Here is a 20,190-nt window from a genome sequence, read left to right as displayed (position 1 = left end):
AAAAGGAAATAGTTAATCCGGTTAAACAACACTATAAACTGCTATAGAGTGCAGGGGGGGTTTTATGCTTCAGCTGAAATGAAACTTACTGTTGTGGCTGTAAAAGGCAGGAGATCAAGGAAGGGAAAGATAAATTATGAATGAAGTGAGGTGTGAGGTGTTCTTTTGAGCTCCTTCTGTCTCCTTCCAGCCCCTTTCCTTGTGAAATCCCAGCCTGCAGTTGAGGTTTTTCAAAAATATGTCAGTAGCTTTGCTGAACGGTTGCATTATTTACCACTGAACATGCAGGCCTTTCACGTGCTCACAGCTGAAATCCCACATGAATCCAAACAGGGACACAAAATTACTGCCACAAGAAGTGTGTAAGAATGGTGCATTTTTTTCCCTGTGTCAATACCCTTTTTCATAACCTCCTGTGACTTCCTGATCCTGACACACAAGGGAGAGGACAGTGAACTGATATGGAACAGAGGCTGCCAGCCATAATTCTATGGATTTGCATGTTTCAGGTACTAATATTGTAGATCTTGACAAATGGTTCCTTTCCTGTTCCTCAGCCTTCTGGGACACAGCTTCCCACACTGGAGAAATGTTTTCCCTTATAATTACCAAGAGGAAGATAAACACAAAGATTTATCTCCTTTACCATTTCAGATTTACCTGATTTTCTTTGAACCACACTCATATTGAGGTGAAACAGCTCTAAAGCAGCAGCACTGAGAACCCCAGCTTTTATTCTGCTGCAGAAAATGATACTAAATTTTGTTCTATAGTATAAGACTTAGTATTTATTTTGTTAGTATGAGAGTTAATATAAGATTTAGCATAACCTCAGCACAGGTATTTTGAAGGACAGAAATATTCCCTATTTTATACCTAGAAAAGGGATGCAATACATGGAGATATTAAGGACAATTAAAAATTCAGATTTAAAAGCATAGGATGGGGAGGTGTGTTGTTTACCTTGTAATCTCAAATTTCACATTGAAGGTTTATGGATGCATGCAATCTGCACCCAAACCACGGACCATGGGTTTTAAAAATTACTGATCACAGATGAACTTTAATTTTTCAGGTTTCTAGCCCTGAGAAAACTCTGCCTGTGGACATGTTCTGACTCCCATCGTGCTGAATGTGGATTCTGTTAGCAAATCTGTTTTACTGACATCTCTTTCCTCACCATTTTTAGAAAAATGCCAACAGTTACAGATTTTGCTGTCTCCACACCCATAAAAACAAACATATAATTCCACTGCCTTATTTTCTCATTCTCCCAATTTCATCAATACTTTTGGTTACAATTTGCCTCAGGTGATTCAGATAACCAGACTGACCAGGTAATTCCATCCTTATTCCCTTGATCTATGGAAAAGTGCTTGTTAAACCCAAGGTAATAAAGTAATGTTAAATAAGAGAAGCATGGGGAAGTAAATGAGAAGCAATCATCAGTTTTCAGTATCACGTGAAGGTACGATTTAGTGTCTCTTTTTTAATTAGTCTGTTGAAAAAGCAGGTATTTGTTCTGTTTTCTCTAAAAAGCTAAGCTGTGTTCTCCCATTCTTCTCCAGGCTGCTGTAGTGCCATCTGCACAAACTCTCAACCTGACTGACTTCTACTTCAGTGACTTTGAGCTGTCAGACTTTGAAACAACGCTGTGCACAATTCGAATGTTCACAGACCTCAACCTGGTGCAAAATTTCCAAATGAAACACGAGGTATGATTGCTGCCAAGTACTGCCCCACAGAAAAAGCTTAATTATTAGGAGTTCAGAGCAGTGAAATGATCCCACAGCAAATAGAACTGGACATCTGTATTAAAGAGTAATTAACAAACTAGGAAGGTATATGAAGAATTGGGGTCTGTCCTCAGTTGGGTTTTACTGGAGGATTAATAATTTTAATAATTGAATCTATTCATTTTAATCTATTTAAGTCTATGATTAATGGACTGGAAAACAGAATACTGAGAAGGGAGAGGATAGCAACTTCTCAGGAAGTGAAAAACTCTTACTAGGAGGACAATAGCACTGTTCACTACGTCCATATGAGATAGTAATTATCTTATTCTTTTCCTACAAAATAATAGATTAAAGATTAGGTGGAAGTTCATGGTTATGGAGATAGTAAAGACTGAAGCAGATAAACTTGGATGGGCTCTGGGTATTTCCCTCATCTGTCCGAGGTGATCAAGACAGGTAAAACAGAAAATCTCTCCAGCTTCTTCCACTCAGTGCAAACAACATCTGTTTGTAGAAACCTTCATTTCTAAATACCTTATTTTTGCTTTACAACCTTTTCAACAAAGCATTCAAAATTTCTATCAAAATGCAAAATTTGTAGGGCTTCATAGGCAAACACATTAGTTAAAGAAAACATGTATTTATTTTCTAGATCAGCAGTTTATAGACCAATTTAGATTAGTAGTGTTCAAGGGCCAAAAGTGCTCTATTACCTAATCTGATCTCTAGAATATCCTCGTACTTAGCTTCACCTCTGTAGTAAGGTCAACAACCTTAACAAACATGTCCCAACTTCAAATTACTACCTGAACTTCATATCTGTCACTTCCTTACAAAAAAAAAATAAAACAGGTAAGGAAAATAAATGTACACATATATGTATAAAAATTATAACCCTAAATTTTAATACTGTTGAGTAAAACATCCAGGACACGCTTTCCTCCTGCACAGAAAAAGAAACTACCCTGCAATGTAGTAATCCTTCTATCATATTTACTTGCTTTCCAAAGTCCAGTTCTGTTTGGGATTCAACAAGCTGATAGGAGGAAAAAGCTGCGTGTTCATTTTCAGAACAGCTCTTAAGATGATTAAATAACTAAATAAATTTTCTCTATCAAATATGTCTTTATAAACAAAGATTTTTTTCTCCCAGGTATCTCAACAAACCTCAGTTTCTGAGTTAACAACAGTGCTTCTAATATGAACATTCAGCCATTGGTAATAAAGCCCCAAAGCCATAAGTATTACACACTCAATTAGGAGCTGTACTAGTGGGTGTAAGCCTGTTCTTATCTGTGTTCACAATTACAAGGGTGTTATATTTGAACTTAAAATTGAGTTAAATGGATTTTTTTTTTTCAGTAAGAGAGCTTCCAAGTGGGGGATTAAGAAAGTTTGAATGTATTAGAAATCTGTTCTTATGAAAACAAATCTATGTGATGCTGTTTCTTAAAGGTTCTCTGCAGATGGATTTTAAGTGTGAAGAAAAACTATCGGAAGAATGTTGCTTATCACAATTGGAGACACGCCTTTAACACAGCACAGTGCATGTTTGCTGCTCTGAAATCTGGGAAAATTCAGGTACATTTCCAGTTCCTCTATTAAGACAAATTCTCTAATGATGCACCAGTTCTGATTGTCATGTCAATAAGATGTTCATTATTCCATGGTATTGCCAGTGGAATCATCTGCTGAGGACTTTGGGCTATGAGGGCTTGTTTTGTGAAACTGCAGCCGCGGTTTTTTTGTTCCCTGTTTCAGTTAAATCCTCTGGAAGTGCTGATCGGGATGTTCCCAATGGGAATATCTCAAATAAGGCATGTACGTGGTTATATCCTTTTTTTAAAGTTAATGCTTATGCTACAAGCAAGTCAGAAAAGTGGAGAAGAAAAGGCTGACCCATTTTCAGGATGTTTCCTTAAAATTTTCAGCAGGAATTTTTTTAAGTTCAAATGCAAAGCTGAGTACAGCTTTAGATAAACAACAGACCATAAAAACATAGAAATAAATAAATGTTCATTCCAATGCTTTTGAACAAATTTTCAACCTTTCACTTAAAAAGACTCCTAATAATTTTAAAAATAACCTGATCATTCTGATTAGGGCTAGATGATCATCTAAATAAGTGAGATACTGATTCTAGATTCTTCCAAAACATGTTTTTAGGTTTTTGTTTTATATTCTTGTAGGAAACTGAATGTTTCTGTTCATTCTGAATAAATGTGTTTGCTCACTTTGGTGTTACTAGTTGGTTTATACTACTTTAGGGCAAGCACTTCTGAGAGCATAAATAAAAATCCCATTTTTAGGCCAAAATCCAATACCAATGAGGAAGAAGCATTTCTTTCCTCTACAAACTTTATCTCACTAATGAAAATGACAAAAGGTGCTGGAAGAGACACCAGCAAGGACATCCATCTTCCTTCCCTGTTGGAATGGACATGGTAGTTTTGCTGTGTGCGGTCGAGCAATCCCTGATGATCCTGATGGTTGGCCTGCTATTTTTGGAATCCTGACAGTCTCCACTGCAATTTCCATAAATTGTTTATTCTTAACTACACTGGATTCATTCCCTGCTGATTCTCCTGGCCTAGATTCTGGAGTCTGAACAGTGTTGAACATAACTCAATTTTTTTCTACTTTGAGGGCAAAGGCAAGCATTGGGAGATGCATCTTCCTAGCAGAAACATAAAATCTATCATTGCCAAACAGTCTTTTGACTGCACCAAGAACAGGTCTCAGATATAAAACAAATTCCACTAAATAAACCCCCAAGTCACTTTTGGCATTATTCTTCACATACAGAGTAAACTGACTGACTTAGAAACGCTGGCTTTGCTGATAGCAACTCTGAGCCACGATCTGGATCACAGGGGAGTGAACAACTCTTACATACAAAGGTAAGCGGTTCTGAGAGAAGTTAAATAAAAACAAGCGAGTGAACAAGTACAGAGCTAAATTAGGTACAAACTGACTGCTTTAATGATGTGGGGCTGTGCAAAGGAGCAGCTTTTCACAAAGCAGAAAGTGCAGGAACAGGCAGAACCATTCACAAGTCCAAAGATGCTGCCTAACTATGATGGCAGATGAAGTGAACCCTTTGCTGTGCAGGGACAGCATTTTCCTGCTCCCATTCCTCAGCTCTCCTCCCCCATTTCCCACAAAGTGCCAGCAAAAGGCCTCAGCTTCCAAGGGACGGCGTGTAGGAAACATGCAGCTTTTCAGATCACTCCCTGCCCAACCCAGCTGTTCCCTTCTCATCCAGGCCAGCACAGCACTGAGATCTGCAGCCCTCTGATACAAAGGTGTCTCCCCACTGTTTTGAACTCAGATTGTTTTACTCTGGGTTTAGGCACATTTTTCAAGAATTCTAAGTTGTTTAGAATAAGCTACATGGTTAAAATCACATTTAAAATGTATGGCTGTTCTGCACTGATTGTGGGTTACCTGTACTTTTTAACTTTGATCCAATCTAGAATTACAGAAAGGCCTTTACAATAAAAAAAGGCAAAGTATATTTAAAATATTGAAAAAATATTTTTACTAAACAAAATATTTCGGTTTCAAATTATCAAAATGAAATATCTGAACAAGTCTAAAATTTTCTCCATATTTTAATTTTGAACTGAAGATATTGGGTGTTTTTAGAATTTACTAGTAGTTTCAAATCTGCCCAATTTGGTATCACTTCAAATAACAACATACGAGTCTTCAGTTGCTTTAAAGCCCTGGCTTAATGTGATTCCTGTGATGTGGCAGTGTGTCCTGGTGTGATCAGAGATGGGCAAAAGGGAGCCAGAAATGTGTGCTTGTATCTTCTTCTGGCAGAGCTGGAGGATGGTTTTGAAGTGACCTGTGAAGAAGTGGCCTGCTGTTGTCACTGTGTGTCAAATAAGATGGTAGGGGAGGAAAAGCTTGTTTAAGGTACAGAATACTGAAAGACAGAAAATAAGTAAGCTGAAGCAGAACTCCTGCATTTCACAATTATATGTTTGGGGTAGCACTAACTGATGTGTAAAGAAAAGAAAAACCAAACTCCACAACATTAGAACATTAGAAGAGTGACCTTTTTCTAGTTTGGTAATAGAGGATTCCAGCAGTAACTGTAGCCTCGCAGTGATTTGAACTAGTTAGCTATTTCTGCTTTATTTATTTAAAAATAAATTTCCTGGAAGACATCTGGAGATGCGTCATCTCCTCTCAAAAATGTCCTGGGAAAGTGTCATAGACAGCAAAATCTAACATTTACACATGCTGTAAAGCTGAGATGGCTATAGCTTAGTAATTCCTTTCTCAACAGAAAGTTCCACATTTTTTTTTTTTAAACCTAAATACAAAAGTTTTTATTTCTAGGAACAAATCCCTTTTGTTTTTTCCTTTGAAGCAGGAAAAGTGGATATTCAGTGTATGATTCTTTTTCTTAAGCAGCAGGGTTTCAAAAATTGAAACGGTCCTGGCAGTAGAAGTTACAGAAGGGGAACTGCTTGAAGGCCTTTTGGTAATTATGCAGGGGGGCATTATTTTCTTTTTGCTCCAATCCCACATGCAAAGTAGGAAGCACAGAAAGCTGCATAACCAAACCCCTGTGCTCAGAAAGGCACGGTGCCCTTTGGCCTGGAGTGGGGGTTTGACAGAAGTGCCACTACAGAATCTGGACCTGAATTTATTTCCAGCCCTAGCCAGGGTCTGCGAGAACCAAGCAAGCTCTAGTTTGGAGCAGTACTTGGGAAGATAACCTAAGAGATTTCTCACATATTTCTCTCTGCAGTCAGGATGAACTCTGGGACACACAATATGCATCCCACTTAATTCAATGGGAATTTCACCCAGCATGTGTTGGCACCATCCTGTGGTTTGTTTCCTTACAGAAACACATGAGTACATTTGCTCTACGCCCCTTCTGTGGTGGTCTCAGAGGAGGTGCTGGGCAGCCAGCCCATATTCCTCAGGGGCTTGCATCCTTTAATCTCCCTTTCTGTGTTTTTGTTTGTTTTTCCATCTTTCTCTCCACATTTTTGTGCTTCCTAAATCCCCAGAGTCTTCTCTTATGACTTTTATTTCAGCCTGTGTGCACTCACTCACACAGGGACCCAATCCTGCACCCACTAAGCCACGTGAATGGTCCTTAACCATGCAGAAAATCTCATGGAATTACATGTTAAAAAGAGGTACTGACATGATGAAACATTTGTAGGTCAGATTATAATTAGAGTAATAGGTCCAGGATCATCAGCAAAATAAATTTCCAGAAGAATCCAGATTTAGTTGAAGAGATGACATGAGTGATGTGGGACCAGGGGTTGAAAATAAAGACAGAGCAGCAAAAAACAGGGAGAAATTGAAAATCCTCAAGAGAGGAGGAGCTTCTGTGAGGGAGCTTTGACTAAAGCAATTCAAACAATAAATCCTATTTTCTAGACTAAGATATTTTTAAGTTTTTTGCATTAAAGTATTTTTATGTTCTGTGCCTACAATTGATTTCCTGCTATTTTTCACTGCCTGTAATAGAATCAATGTCACTGTTGGCCTCTAAGCAGTTTCCTTTTTGGATTTTACCCTGGGCAAAGGGTAGGTAACAATGAATGATGATGAAACACCATTACAGTTACTAACAGTAGGAAATTACTTGATCAACATTTTGGGCCCAGCACCACATTGCAGAGGTCAGCAGGAATTTTTCCATTGGTATCAGTGGGTTTCCTATTAGGTTTGCATTATCACTTACAAGTTGAGCAGCTGAGCTGACTAAATATTCCAGGCAGGTGTTTAAGGACATGTCTCCTAAATTGTGCTTGAGAATGAACTCTTTGTGTCACCTTTGCTTCCTATAAAGGAACTTCCACTCCTTTTGAAACTTAGTATTACATTCTCACTCCTTGCATGTAGCTGGTCTCTACAGGTAGAGAAGGCAGAAAACCAGAGCTGTCAGTGCTCTGACAAAGCAGCATTAACTTCTTATCTGTATTTTTACAAAGAGGATGTTAAAAGGAAGTTATTTCTGGATGATTAATATGTTTGTCTAATTTGTTTTCTCCATCTTTTTCCTCTTCAGAAGTGAACATCCACTGGCTCAGCTGTATTGCCACTCAATCATGGAGCATCATCATTTTGATCAATGCCTTATGATCCTGAATAGTCCAGTGAGTGCCACATTCCTGTGTATGCTGAAGGAAACTATTCTACTTTCTATTTTTAGGCTCTGGATAGAATCCCACCCTTACATGTTCTTAAGTGCTCTTTATTCCTTTTTGGGTAAAGAAAGCAAAGGCAGCAACATGGAAATCACAGTTTTGTTGCTGAGTGCCACCAAAGCCTTCCAAGTGCTGCCTGATAAGGGAAGCCTTGCTAACATCCTTCTGAGTACCTGCTTCCTTGGACCAAAGGAAACAAAAGGCTTTGCTGCCATTTTCATGACCTCTTAGGAACCACCAAACAAACACCAGTCCTTCCTCTCCTTTCAAAAAAACATTCCAGCCTACACATACACAAAGCAGCCCTGATGAGACCAAACCAAACACTGCTGACATTCCAAAATGAAGCCAAACCTAAGTTTAGTAAATATGTAAATGAAACTACATTCCTCTTCTTTGATGCTATTAACTAATTCTCAAGACCTGTTATTTAGCATTCACGGTCCTTTCAAAGGACTGCTCCTTTTGTGCCACAGATTGAGGTACTTCTGGCATCCTTTGTATTGCAGTGAGCCTTTGCTGTTCAGGTAGGTAAACAGGGGAAAACAGTGGAGGCGAGTTCCACTTCACCAGCTCTGCAGTGCTTTGGTTTAACACGGGGCTGCTGAGCTCATATTTCTGTTTAATAACTTGTTATTTATGCTGCTTCATAAAATGAAAATAATTTAATTTGCTAGAGGTGCATGGGCAGGTACAGGAATCTGTTATAATTCCTCTGCTTCAGGGGAGGGGGAAGGAAGAGGAAGGAAAAGCTGTGATACAGCCAGTGACAAATTTAATTTTAATGAATGAAATGGACTTGAAGGCTTTGATGTTGCTCTGCTTGCAGTTTCATTTTGTAATAGTCAGTGATGATGTCGCCACTGTGCGGCTTTCTGCCATTGCTCAAGAAGACTGGAATTTCTATTTTTAAACTAGGGGATCTGCAAGAGGAAGGAGGGTAAAAGAATGACCTCAGAAATCAGCAAGTGACTCGTAATGACTTGGTAACTTAGAGACACTTTAGCAAACTGGTGTGCTGCTGCCCATTTTACTGATAGCACTGGTTTTGGCTTTTTTTTGTAAAGGGAAATCAGATTCTCAGCAGCCTTTCCATTGAAGAATACAAGGCTACACTGAAAATGATAAAACAAGCCATTCTTGCCACAGACCTGGCACTATACATCAAGTAAGTCAGAGGAAGCTTTGCCTGGATAATCACTGCTGGATATTAGCATCGTGTCAGCATCCTGCTAAATCTTTTAACTTCTTTTAAAGGAGGAGAGGAGAATTTTTCGAACTTTTAAGGAAGAAGCAGTTTAATTGGGAAGATCCCTCACAAAAGGAGCTATTTTTGTAAGTAAAAGCAGGTGAATCAAGAAGTCAGTTAATATTACTGGGTACCAAATTTCCCATGCTGTGTTGCTGTGATCTTCATTAAACCCAGCAGGTCTTTGTGCTCTGGGTCTGTACAAGCTGGGCCTGTCACATAGGTCACTGAAGTCCCTGGGTCTGAAATACTAAGTGTAAAACCTTTTCTGTATAAGAAACTTTGTTAAATAGCATGTGAAGGAGTTACATTTAGAACTTTCATTAATTTCACTTTTCTGACTTAATGTTCCTTGAAATTCTATATTCTATTTTACTAGTCCTCAGCTTGGTGACAACATACATTTCACATAGATTAATTTATCCCTTTCTTTCTGTTTGTTCTGCAGAGCAATGCTGATGACTGCTTGTGACTTATCAGCCATAACCAAACCATGGCCCGTTCAGCAACGGGTACGTGCTTAACTTTTAAGATTTCCTAAATGCAAACTGCATTAAAGTTCATTTCCTCCACCCAGTTCTTATTGCAAAGGCAGTGGTGGAATGCTGAGCTGGAGTCTCACAATGTCTGGGGGGCTAATATGATAAATTCTAAGGAGAGAGAGGTAGGAACCACTCTTGTTTAAAGGTAGCAAGGAAACTTTTAGAGCTCTCAATGAGTGAAATCTCTTACAGATTGCTGAGCTTGTGGCTACTGAGTTCTTTGATCAAGGAGATAAAGAGCGGAAGGAACTCAACATAGAACCCACGGTAAGTGCAGAATCACCTCTTGCAAAATGTCTTTTGGAAATGGCACCTAAAATTTCTCCCACTACCCCAACAGAGGACCAGCTCCTTCCCTGGCTTCCTAGTAGTCAGTTTTGTTCTGTGGTTCCAAAACACCAATAAAGTGTCATTATCTGTGAACCAGAAGAACAGGCAGTATTATTTCCTCTAAGTCAGTGTTACTAAACTGGCTCTGAAATACATTCGTAAATTGGTACCTATTTGCAGCTATCCAAACCCAGTAAGTTTGCCTGGCTGTTTCGGCTCTGTCAACCCAAAGCCAATCTCCAGAGGGAAGTCATGCAGTCCAATTCCCTTCATTATAACACCTGTAATGTTCCCCCACTGTGCTGAGCTTGCTGTGCTGTTTAAGGTGCTGCTTTTTAATTCCAGATTGTCTTTGCTTTTGGTTTTTTATTTAATGCATTTAAACACAGAGCTTGTTTACTTATTATCTGCAGGATCTAATGAACAGAGAGAAGAAAAACAAAATTCCCAGCATGCAGGTTGGATTCATAGATGCTGTTTGTTTGCAGCTGTATGAGGTATGGTGCCTAAGGAAGAACAGCAAGTCTCTGAAACCAGAGCTGTTCACTGGTAGACACAGATTTACAATTGGAATAAAAATCAAATTAAAAACTAGCCCCTTAGTTAGAAAATATTTTTTATTTTATATTACATGTGGTTCATATGTAGAAATTATTCATAACTCAATAATTATTCATTGAAGAAATTATTATTTTCGTATTTATAATTAGTTATGTATTTGTCTGATTAATGTATTTTTTCACAGTTTTTCACAGTTTTTTTAAACCTTGTTCCTCTGTGCAATTGGTGTTACATGCTGGCTTATCAGGGCAAGTCACAAAACTAATGCTTTGATCTCTAGGGAAAGAATGGTATCCAGGTAGTGTATTGATGGAAAATGTTTAGAAATTTTAAAGAATTCAGAATTTGTCATACAAAAGGTGATATGCTATGTATTGGAAATTGACCCAACACTTCCCATCCATTCTTTTTCTTCTCTTTCATCACACACCAAAGTATTGCATGAGATAATTCATTGAAATGGTTTTTTTTGCCTTGGTTACAAACTGTATGAGAAACTGCTTGGCCAAATATAGTGTGAAGCACAACATAATGATTTCTGGGTTGTTGTTTTTTTTCAACCAGTACAACATTAGAGTGAAAGTCTGTTCATTTGAACTGTAGCAAGTATTTTACAGAAACCAAGGTGAGAGAAAGAAAGGGGATTAACAGATAACCGAATTCTTAAGAACCTTCCAGTGCAAGGAACAGCATGACTACTTGAATTTTTCTCTCTGACACAAGAAACTTTTCTAAAAAGAATGCCCTTTCACTAGTTCAAAGGAAACAGGCATAAAGAAAGGGAGCTACTACCTGCTGTCTGTGAAAATCAAGTGTTTCTGTGCTGTGGAAACTGTCAGGAAAATAAGGCAGCCTTTGCTTTGCAGCCTCAGAAAACTTTCTACAGTAGGAGAAAGGCACAGTTTGGACAAACAGAAAACTCTTTAACAGAACACCTGAGCAGGCTTGAATTCCCACAGTTCTAGAGCCTGAACATCTATATTTCTTCCTGCCAGGGGAGAGTTTTACCTTTCCATTTATGAAACAACTAGAAAAACTGGAATTATTTACTCTGAAATATGTACTAATGTACACTTACCAAGTGATTCCAATCCAAATTGTACCCAGATCTTGTGTTAGGTATCCAGTGCAGTTAATGATCTACAAGTCTTCTCCTGAGTTGAGAAATCTGAAAAAACGAGAGACATGTTTCATTCTCCATTCTTAAATTAAAAATTGAATGCAATCTGTTTTCCATGTTCTCAATTTATTTCAGGCCCTAACGCACGTCTCAGAGGCCTGCTCCCCTTTGCTGGATGGCTGCAGAAAAAACAGGCAGAAATGGCAAGCCTTGGCTGAGCAGCAAGAGAACCTGATTAATGGAGAAAGCAACCAAGGCAAACGGAACTGAGATGCCAATTTCACCACCACAAGCTCAAGTTCACGTAGGAGACACAGTAATAGGGGAGTACTACATTTTGCTAAACACTGTATGAATTTGGCTTATGTTTTGCCACTGCTGTATTATTTTTTTCACATTTCAAGATATAGCATGACTGTGTAGATGCCAAGATTATCTGAAGACAGTATGTTTCTTTTATTACATCTGACTGAGATAGAAAAAGACCTGCAGGGGTGGTTTTTGCTCCCCCACCCCACAAGAAGGTACTGGTGCAGGCACTGACTGTGCTTGAGAGCCTGTTGCTTTACAGATGTACATAGTTGTTTAGTGATCATGTTGTGGCCAGTATCTGAAAGACTACTGCATTTTGCACCTTTTCTCTCCCTCTTCCCATCTTGCTGTGTTGTGTTATAAAAGTGTTGAGCAGTCTTGCCTGTTCTCTTTCCAGAGGTTCAGAGGAAAGACTGGGACTCGCTCTGGGGTGCCTATTCCAGCATAAACTTGCTAACCTCTCTCAGAAAGCAGAACTGGGCTTTGAGGTGAAAAGCCCCAAAATCTGTGCACCCAGTAGGGTTTGAGTTTTTTCCATATTAGCTGGAAGTCTTAGAAATTTATTCAGCTGGAATAACACATTGGCTAAGACCTCTGTGAATTACTAGGCAATGAGAATCTTGGGAGTCTTGTGTCTGAGTTATCCAAGCCCAATGGGAACTGCTTGAAGATGGATGAGATGTCCCTGTGTAACCGACAGGCTGCCACGGAAGAAGGGCTCCCACAGAAAGCTGCAAGGAGCACGCAGAGAAACGGACACAAAACAGGATTGCTTTTGTATGCTGGTTTTAACTTCATTTGGAAGTTGATTTCAACATCATCTAACCCAACAGACTGGATCACAGACAGAAGAGAATGACTGCAAGAGGTGAAAAGCTGAATCAGAATGATGCAGGAAGGGCACGCTCCTGGTGACCATCAATGACTGATTCTTCAGGCCAGTGTTACCATGAAATGGCTTTGACCACTTAGAAGAAAATTTCATGTTAACATCTCTTAAAAAGCATTTTTAACAAAATGATTAATTATAGTGTCTGGAAGAAATAGGAAAAAAATAATACCAAAAGCAAAAATAGCAGAGTGCTACAGGGATTTGCCATTTGTATGTGACGCATTAATATTCTGAAAAGTAAGAAATCAATTAACTTGCACTAGTAAAAAAAAAAATTGGTGTATTATTTAAATGAAGATGATTAATAAAAATGGTTTTGAATTGGGACCCAATAAAAGAAAATATACACATTGGACAAATCCCAAAAGAGGAATACAACCCTTCAGATAGACAGGATAAGGAGATGAAAGTCAGCAGCAGTCTAAAATGCATTAGAGCACATGTAACTTTGGCTGCACAGAGACACACAAAATGTTCCAGTTTTTTAATCTGTAATAACTGTTTTTTAGTTAAAATCAGCAATTGTATTTGGCAAAAGTAGCACCTTTGGCATTGCACTTTGAAGTGTGGGAATTTAGTTCTATCACAATAAACCAGGAAATTCTACTGGAAACTGCAATAAATTCTTCTTCCCAGGAGCTTGCCAACCCAACTCATAAGAGCTGGTCAGAAAGATGGGGAAAACTTCCCCCTTTTACCAGTTTCTTCATTTAGATAAACGATGCCAGAAGCTAAGGAAAGATGAAGCAAAGGTTTCAAAATGTTAGATGATACTGAGTTATAGAGTTGATATTTTTTAAATGTAGGATAAGGTATTCTGATATTTAGTCAATAACCTAAATTATTTGTCACTGAGTCAGTCCTATCTCATACTTCTCTAGTGAGCACCAATAATAAATTATTGCAGCTGTGAATTTGAAAACGTTTTTCTACAGAAGCATTTCTCCTTATTCTGCCCCAACAAATAAAAGAAAAAAAAAAGGATGGATTTCAACACTCACTAAAAATTCCAGGACTCCTGTTGTGCAGTATTCCTGCCCCCACCCCCCAACACAACCCCCAAAATAAAGGTTTTAGGTACTTTTTGATAAACAGAAAACTCTGCTTCAGGATTTGCATAGTCCTTGTATAGTCTTTTCCTTGAGTGCTTGAGATACTGAAATATAATTATTATGCTGATGAGATACATATTTAATATAAATAGGAATAAAATATATGTATATAAAGGTGTATTCTTGCTATTATGGTTGGGACTAGTAACTCATGGTGACAACCCAGCAGATAACTATGATGATATCCCAGTGCAGTGATGTAACTTTGACATTAATATTCCAGTATTTCTTTGCTATATTGTGTGTTCAGCAAAGCTTTATTATAACTAAATTTATAAATGCTACAAAGGAGTGCTGGATTCATACCTTTGACTTGAAAAAAAAGGGCATGATGTTACGTTTTTTTAAAGGTTCACTTAAAATGAACAGTTATACAATATGTGCATATATTTAATTACATATCCATACACATTTATCCCTCAGAATCCCTTCCACCATAAATGTTGGAACATACATATAAATACAGTCCCTAGCAAATAAACATTTAAATATCATAACACTCCTGTATCTGTATATATTTCTACAAAACCAAAGCCTTTAAACTACTGGTTTAAGAACCTTAAAAGCATAGAGCGCTGTATTTCATGAAATTCAAAGCCTTTTTTGCAAAGTGTTTTTCTTTGCCTGAAGGCAAAATCAGAGTGTGCTGGTTCCATGTCATGGCTTTGTTTGAATCCCTTGCAGAAACAGCTCCTTCCTTTCATAATTTAGATAGGGAACAATATTGGAAAAAAACCCCAAAACAACCCAACCCAGACTAGGTACAGATTTGCTGCTTGAAGTTCACTGTCTTCAGAATTCAACATTTTCCAAGCCAGCTGGTGGCTTACAGCCACACAGCTGTTAATTATTTCATTGTGAGCTGTGTATCTCATTATTTCAGTCAGCTCTCAAACACATTCTCCCCAGTTTACATTGTCTAGTTGTAACAATCAGTGTGCTTACACAAGAAACCAGCTGAAATGGAGTTTATCACTTTGTCAGTTCAGCCTTAAGTCCATTGAAACCATTGTCACATTTGAGATTTAACTCTCTGCATACAACAATTTTTCCTGCTAATTCTAAATACTCCTCTCAGTGAAGACAACTGAGTTAGCATCCTACTTGATCTCAGATATGAACATGTTTTCTTTCAAACTCACTCCACAGCACAGCTGAATGCTTAAAGGACACTTTTATTTCTTGGTTTGTTCTGAAAAAAATTACTTGTGTTAATATACACACAAATTACTGATTAACCCTACCTCTTCTAATTCCAAATAACAGTGAGACTCTTGAGCTTGTAGGTGCCATTTCTCTTCCAAGAAATTAGCCACACATGCAATACTACCTGTAGAAGCCCTAGGTTTTCTGTTCTCTCACACAGTTACAGAAAGTGGTGGTGGTGGGGGGAATAATGTAATGCTGATTTTGGAGATGGTGTTAATTTTTAATTAGAAGCAGCTTATAGTTAAGAGCAGATTACTCATATCTTCACCGAGCACATGTACAAGTCAGCTACTGATAAAAGGAAACAATTAATTTCACTGATGATAGCTGATTTCTGAGAGAAAACCAAAGCCTGTTTATATGCATCACCCCCTGACAATTGCATGCATCTTTTCAATTCCAACCCAATACATTTTACCTGGTAGTGGCATGAACTGACAAATTCAGGGCACTTATCTAACTCATACATAAGGTTTTTCAAAATTACCAGGTAAATTATTTTCCAACTCATTATACAGAAAGATAATGAAGAATCAGATCTATGCCCTTAAAATGAGAGGAGTGATCCAGCCGCTGTCTCTTCCAGTTATGCATAAAAACATAGCAAAGACTTCTTATGGAACAAAAATTGCCTCACTTGTAATAAATCCACATGTTTCTAAAGGTTTTATAAAGACCTCATATTTCAAGCAAACTTATGTAGGAAGTATTCATTCAGAGTTTGTGATGCTGCAGGTCTTTTCTTCATGTCAAATTACATGCAGTTTACATTCCACAAGGTTTCAGCTTTATTTCCCAGTTCCCTGCTGTACATTTTCAGGGGCTTGCACTAATTTAAAACATAAGCTTGAATAGCAGAATAAGTTTGGCCAGAGTATGGTAAATAGCGAGGGCTGAGTTTTTCGGTATGGATTTTTACAGAAAGAAGAAACGTCACAGAATCTGTCCTGATAATTAGTGACACTTGCTAATTGCAGGACATTTTATCTTGGTCATTGCAAGCTGAATGGAAATTGCATGGGAAAGTTTCTTTTCCACATAAGGAAGGGTGTTTCCATAGAGAAACTCATATCTGAGTACCCAATGTTTGTAAATGTGTATTTATGGGACAATGCTCTGCAATTGCTGGCTCCCACAAACTCCCACAGCACGAGCTTGGCAAGCCAGGGCCTCACACCTGCTCAGATGCCCACCTGAAGTCAATGTTGTGATTCCCATTTACCTCAGGGGGAGCTGTATAGAAAGTGAAAGAATGGGTTAAATCCACCTTTATTTTTTTTACCTGTAAAGAGGGACCAAACCCTTACCCTTGGTGACAGCTGCCTCACCTGCTCTTTGCTGGTTCAGCTATTCCCACTGATGCCCAAGGTACCTTACAGATGTAACTGAAGTTAGAATTTGAGTCCTCTTTGTATTCACATGGCAGACACCTGCATGTGTCTCTTAAAGAATGTAGTTTGAAATGCACTGTAAATAGTTTTAACATACATTCCTACCACAGTTTAATAAAATCCTTAATCACAGTCACTAGTCACTGAGTTTGTCCATTTGTATTCTTCTATCTTTTAAAAATACCTGAACAAATATATAGTTTCTGGGCACAGTATTTTTGTACTAGGTTAAGGGGTTTCTCTGTATATTATGTTTTGCCTTTAAGCAGTATTAAAGTCTTCTGAATGTTATGTGTTCTCTCTTGCTTCTGTCCTATGACTTCTTAGAATAAAGCTAGTTACATTACTTAAGAGAATCATTAGACCTACTTACTGTACAGCTGCTAGAGAACATAAGGGTCAGCTTATTTTCTGTGATCAGACTGCTGCTTATTACTTATTTCCTCATTCTTCTCTTTGTACTGTTTTCATGCTTTTTAAAATAAAAAGGACGATGTTAAATTTTACTGTTTGTTATAATTGATACTATCGAGGTGGAATTTTCAATGCCTGATTCAAATCATTGCTTCTTTGAATTTATATTTCATGGTAACTTCTCTAGGTCCTAGAAATCCTAAAGAGAAAAATATCTGTTAATATCAAGATGCTTCTGAGTACTACTGAGATCAGCCAGCAGTTAAAGCAGTTCTTGTTTCAAAACCACACCAAATAATTCAGTGCCAGTGACCACTAGAGAGCACTGGAGCTGCACCTCCTGAGAGCTGTCAGAGACCAGCTTATTTCTGACAGAAAGCAGAACCAGGAAACACAAGAGTTACACAGATGTACCTTCATCCTCTGCCCCCACGGATCAATTCCTGGGGAACATCAATTGCAAGAGAGATACAAATAGTCAGCACAGTGATTTCAACCAAAACTTCAGAAAAAAAAATATTTTTGACAAGCAAAGCCTCATCTTGCATAAACTGCTGATCCTTCTAGAATTCTGGACCAGTGGGCTTCTTGGCAATTTCTGTTCTTTGCCTATTAGGTCCTTCACAGCAACACTTCTGGCTTGACTTTTTTTAGCTCTAGGCAAAACCAAAAAGTATGTACACCCCTGACAAACAGCAGGCTCATTCAAGAAGTTATGAAGGGCCGGATTTAGCTCAGCACAAAACACAAGCGCTGTTTTGCTCGAACCAACTGCAATTTACGAGTGGAACTGCACAACTGCCCGTGCATATCTGCAAACATCAGGCCACAATCTGCTGTGGGGACTACAATCCTTCCACCCCCTCACCAACCAGTGGTGCTGCTGCTCAGCCTTTCTGGCCTGCTGGAGGTTTCAATTCCCTTCTGAGAAGTGGCAGTGTTTGCAGCAGGAGCTCTGGGATCCATTTCTTACCCAGCCCTGGAAAGAACAAGGCCTTGAGCGAGGGCATTTTTGTTGAAGAGGTGAACAAACATTACACCAGGTCTTCCTCTTTTGGTACAGATCTGATGCCTCATTAACAAATAGAAAAGATAAAAGCTCTTTCCTCTAGCCACATTTTTAGCAGCAGTGGTGATGCCTATTGCATTTCACATTCCCATGAAACCTCACCCTTTAAGATTTTTAGGAAAAAAATGACATGAGTGAGTTTGTTCTGATAGTAAGCTTTAGGGACAGACTTAGGGAATCTGACAGTCACTGTGTTTTTCAGCCCCTCAGAGAAGAGCAGCATTTCTTAGCACACTTTTGAACTTCAGAACCGCTTCAGTTGAAAAATACCCCAAGTTCATGATGGCTGCAAAATGGCTGAAAAATCTACAGCTAACAGAGGTTTCTCTTTTTTGACACCATCAAATTCTAGGAGTAAAATCCATGGTTAAATCATACCAAGTGTAGTTTACACATCACACATTTACATATAAGCATCCAGGATGCTTTTATTGTAGTAGTTAATGAAGTCACTGGCAATTTATTTTATGATATATGGAGCTTCTTAATGAAAGGAAAGTTCATTTTACAGATAAGTACAGGGGTTAATTTGATCAAGGACACATGGAAAGTCCATTTCTGAGCTGGAAAGTGCACCAGAACCTGGGTGTCTCTTCTGCTTTTACATGAGACACATGATGCCCAAGCCAAGAAAAAATTTTCAATCTGAAACCATCTTTTCCTTTTGCAAATACAAGCATTTAAATAACTTAGCCATAACAGGGTGCTCTCTTGCTATACTGCTGCACTCAGAAGAACTCTGAAGCTCACCATTTTACAGACGGAATTAGATTCAAGCCACTAATCCAGATAATCACAATAACCTTTCATGGGGTTTGGAGCTATATTATAACCAAGAGAAAGAGTTTAATTAAGTAATTAAATTCAAGTGATTAAAAAGTTATGTTGAAATGAGCTAAAAGTGCAGTTCAGATTTTGGAGAAACTGAAATGACTGATACAGACTTTCAATACTGCACATTCTTAGTTCACTGGACTATAACTTGACCCCATACTATGATCACATTTCATATTGTAAGCAAAGAAAGAAATTGGGTAATACAGCAATATTCAGATGTAAATTTAAATACCCTCTAGAAAAGCCTGACAAAAAGCTCCACAGGGCAATTGGTGTATCAGTCACTATGTGACAAGTGTCAAATGGCACTAATACTCAGAGATTAATTTAACCTTTTCCGAAAAAGCACTTATTTTTATTGGCAATTGTTCACTGTCACCCTTTTTTCATTGAAACAAGGCCAGATTCTATTATTCTAGGTAATCCTAGGATTCATTTTAGCATACAGAAACTGATAAAGTAAATACCAGGGTTGTTACTGTTTTAATCCTAAATTTTGCTTCCAGGGTTTTTCAGCCTGGATCTTTTTAACTCCTGCACTTCAGTTCTCTCCAATAAAAAAGCTCTCCAAAATGCAGCATTTTATAGATCAGAGCCATTACACAGGAATTAAAAATCAGTCTATACAGACAGTTTAAGAGCAAATTTTAAAACCCACAGCCCACTACTAACTAATCAGACAAATGGATTTATACTCACTGGAAATTTCTAGGTAATCCTCAAATGCTGAATTCTCTTGCTGAGCAAATCCCACATCAGAAGCATCCAGGAGATCCTCCACGAACCAAAATAAAAGCAGAAATTCAGCAAACAGGCAGCTGGAGTAGGAAAACTCCAAGCAGGATGTAATCCTTCTGCAATGCAACACCCAACTGCAATATGTACTTTGAAAATATTTATCCAAGACCTGGCATTAGTTAGGCTCCATCAAGCTCCTGGTTGCTAGGCCACCCATTGTAATGCTTAAGTTGACTTTACTGGCATAGAACTATTTGCCACATTGATATAAAATTGAGTATTGTGGTTCAAATGCTTAATGAAACTTCCCAGTAAGGGATCCATCTTTTCAACTCATCCCAAGACATAATGAAGAATCATTCAGTAGAAAACTGAATAAATTGATAAATTATCATATCAATATGATAATTGTTCATAAATACTGAACAATCAATCTGCATGGTTTTATAAGGAATTAATATCTCATTATATAAATCAGTATTTT

General features: G+C 38.1%; 1 protein-coding gene and 1 long non-coding RNA gene across 12 annotated transcripts in view; one reads left to right on the top strand and one right to left on the bottom strand.

The window, feature by feature from the left end:
• Positions 1–17,154, top strand: part of PDE5A (phosphodiesterase 5A) — a 106,136-nt gene extending 88,982 nt beyond the window's left edge. For 6 of the 8 annotated variants that reach the window (XM_015624367.2, XM_019006312.2, XM_015624372.3 and 3 more), the window contains 10 exons: positions 1,569–1,715; positions 3,195–3,320; positions 4,545–4,639; positions 7,792–7,879; positions 8,998–9,098; positions 9,188–9,265; positions 9,628–9,691; positions 9,914–9,988; positions 10,465–10,548; positions 11,868–12,008. In XM_015624367.2, coding sequence (XP_015479853.1) covers positions 1,569–1,715; positions 3,195–3,320; positions 4,545–4,639; positions 7,792–7,879; positions 8,998–9,098; positions 9,188–9,265; positions 9,628–9,691; positions 9,914–9,988; positions 10,465–10,548; positions 11,868–12,002 — 993 coding nt within the window. In that variant the 3' untranslated portion in view covers positions 12,003–12,008. Of the gene's footprint in view, positions 1–1,568; positions 1,716–3,194; positions 3,321–4,544; positions 4,640–7,791; positions 7,880–8,997; positions 9,099–9,187; positions 9,266–9,627; positions 9,692–9,913; positions 9,989–10,464; positions 10,549–11,867 lie in introns of all 8 variants that reach the window. The other 2 variants (XM_015624366.3, XM_015624365.3) reach the window with 1 other exon arrangement.
• Positions 1–20,190, bottom strand: part of LOC107203052 — an 81,443-nt gene that overhangs the window by 56,022 nt on the left and 5,231 nt on the right. For 2 of the 4 annotated variants that reach the window (XR_004496976.1, XR_004496978.1), the window contains exons 1-2: positions 19,668–19,836; positions 11,691–11,780 (exon numbers count right to left, since the gene is read on the bottom strand). This is a non-coding gene — a long non-coding RNA (uncharacterized LOC107203052). Of the gene's footprint in view, positions 1–11,690; positions 11,781–19,667; positions 19,837–20,190 lie in introns of those variants that run through there. The other 2 variants (XR_004496977.1, XR_004496979.1) reach the window with 2 other exon arrangements.

This window comes from Parus major, chromosome 4 (assembly GCF_001522545.3).
Source record: "Parus major isolate Abel chromosome 4, Parus_major1.1, whole genome shotgun sequence".
Classification (NCBI taxonomy): domain Eukaryota; kingdom Metazoa; phylum Chordata; class Aves; order Passeriformes; family Paridae; genus Parus; species Parus major.
The sequence above is the reverse complement of the archived record's forward strand: the minus strand, read 5'-3'. Positions and strand labels throughout refer to the sequence as shown.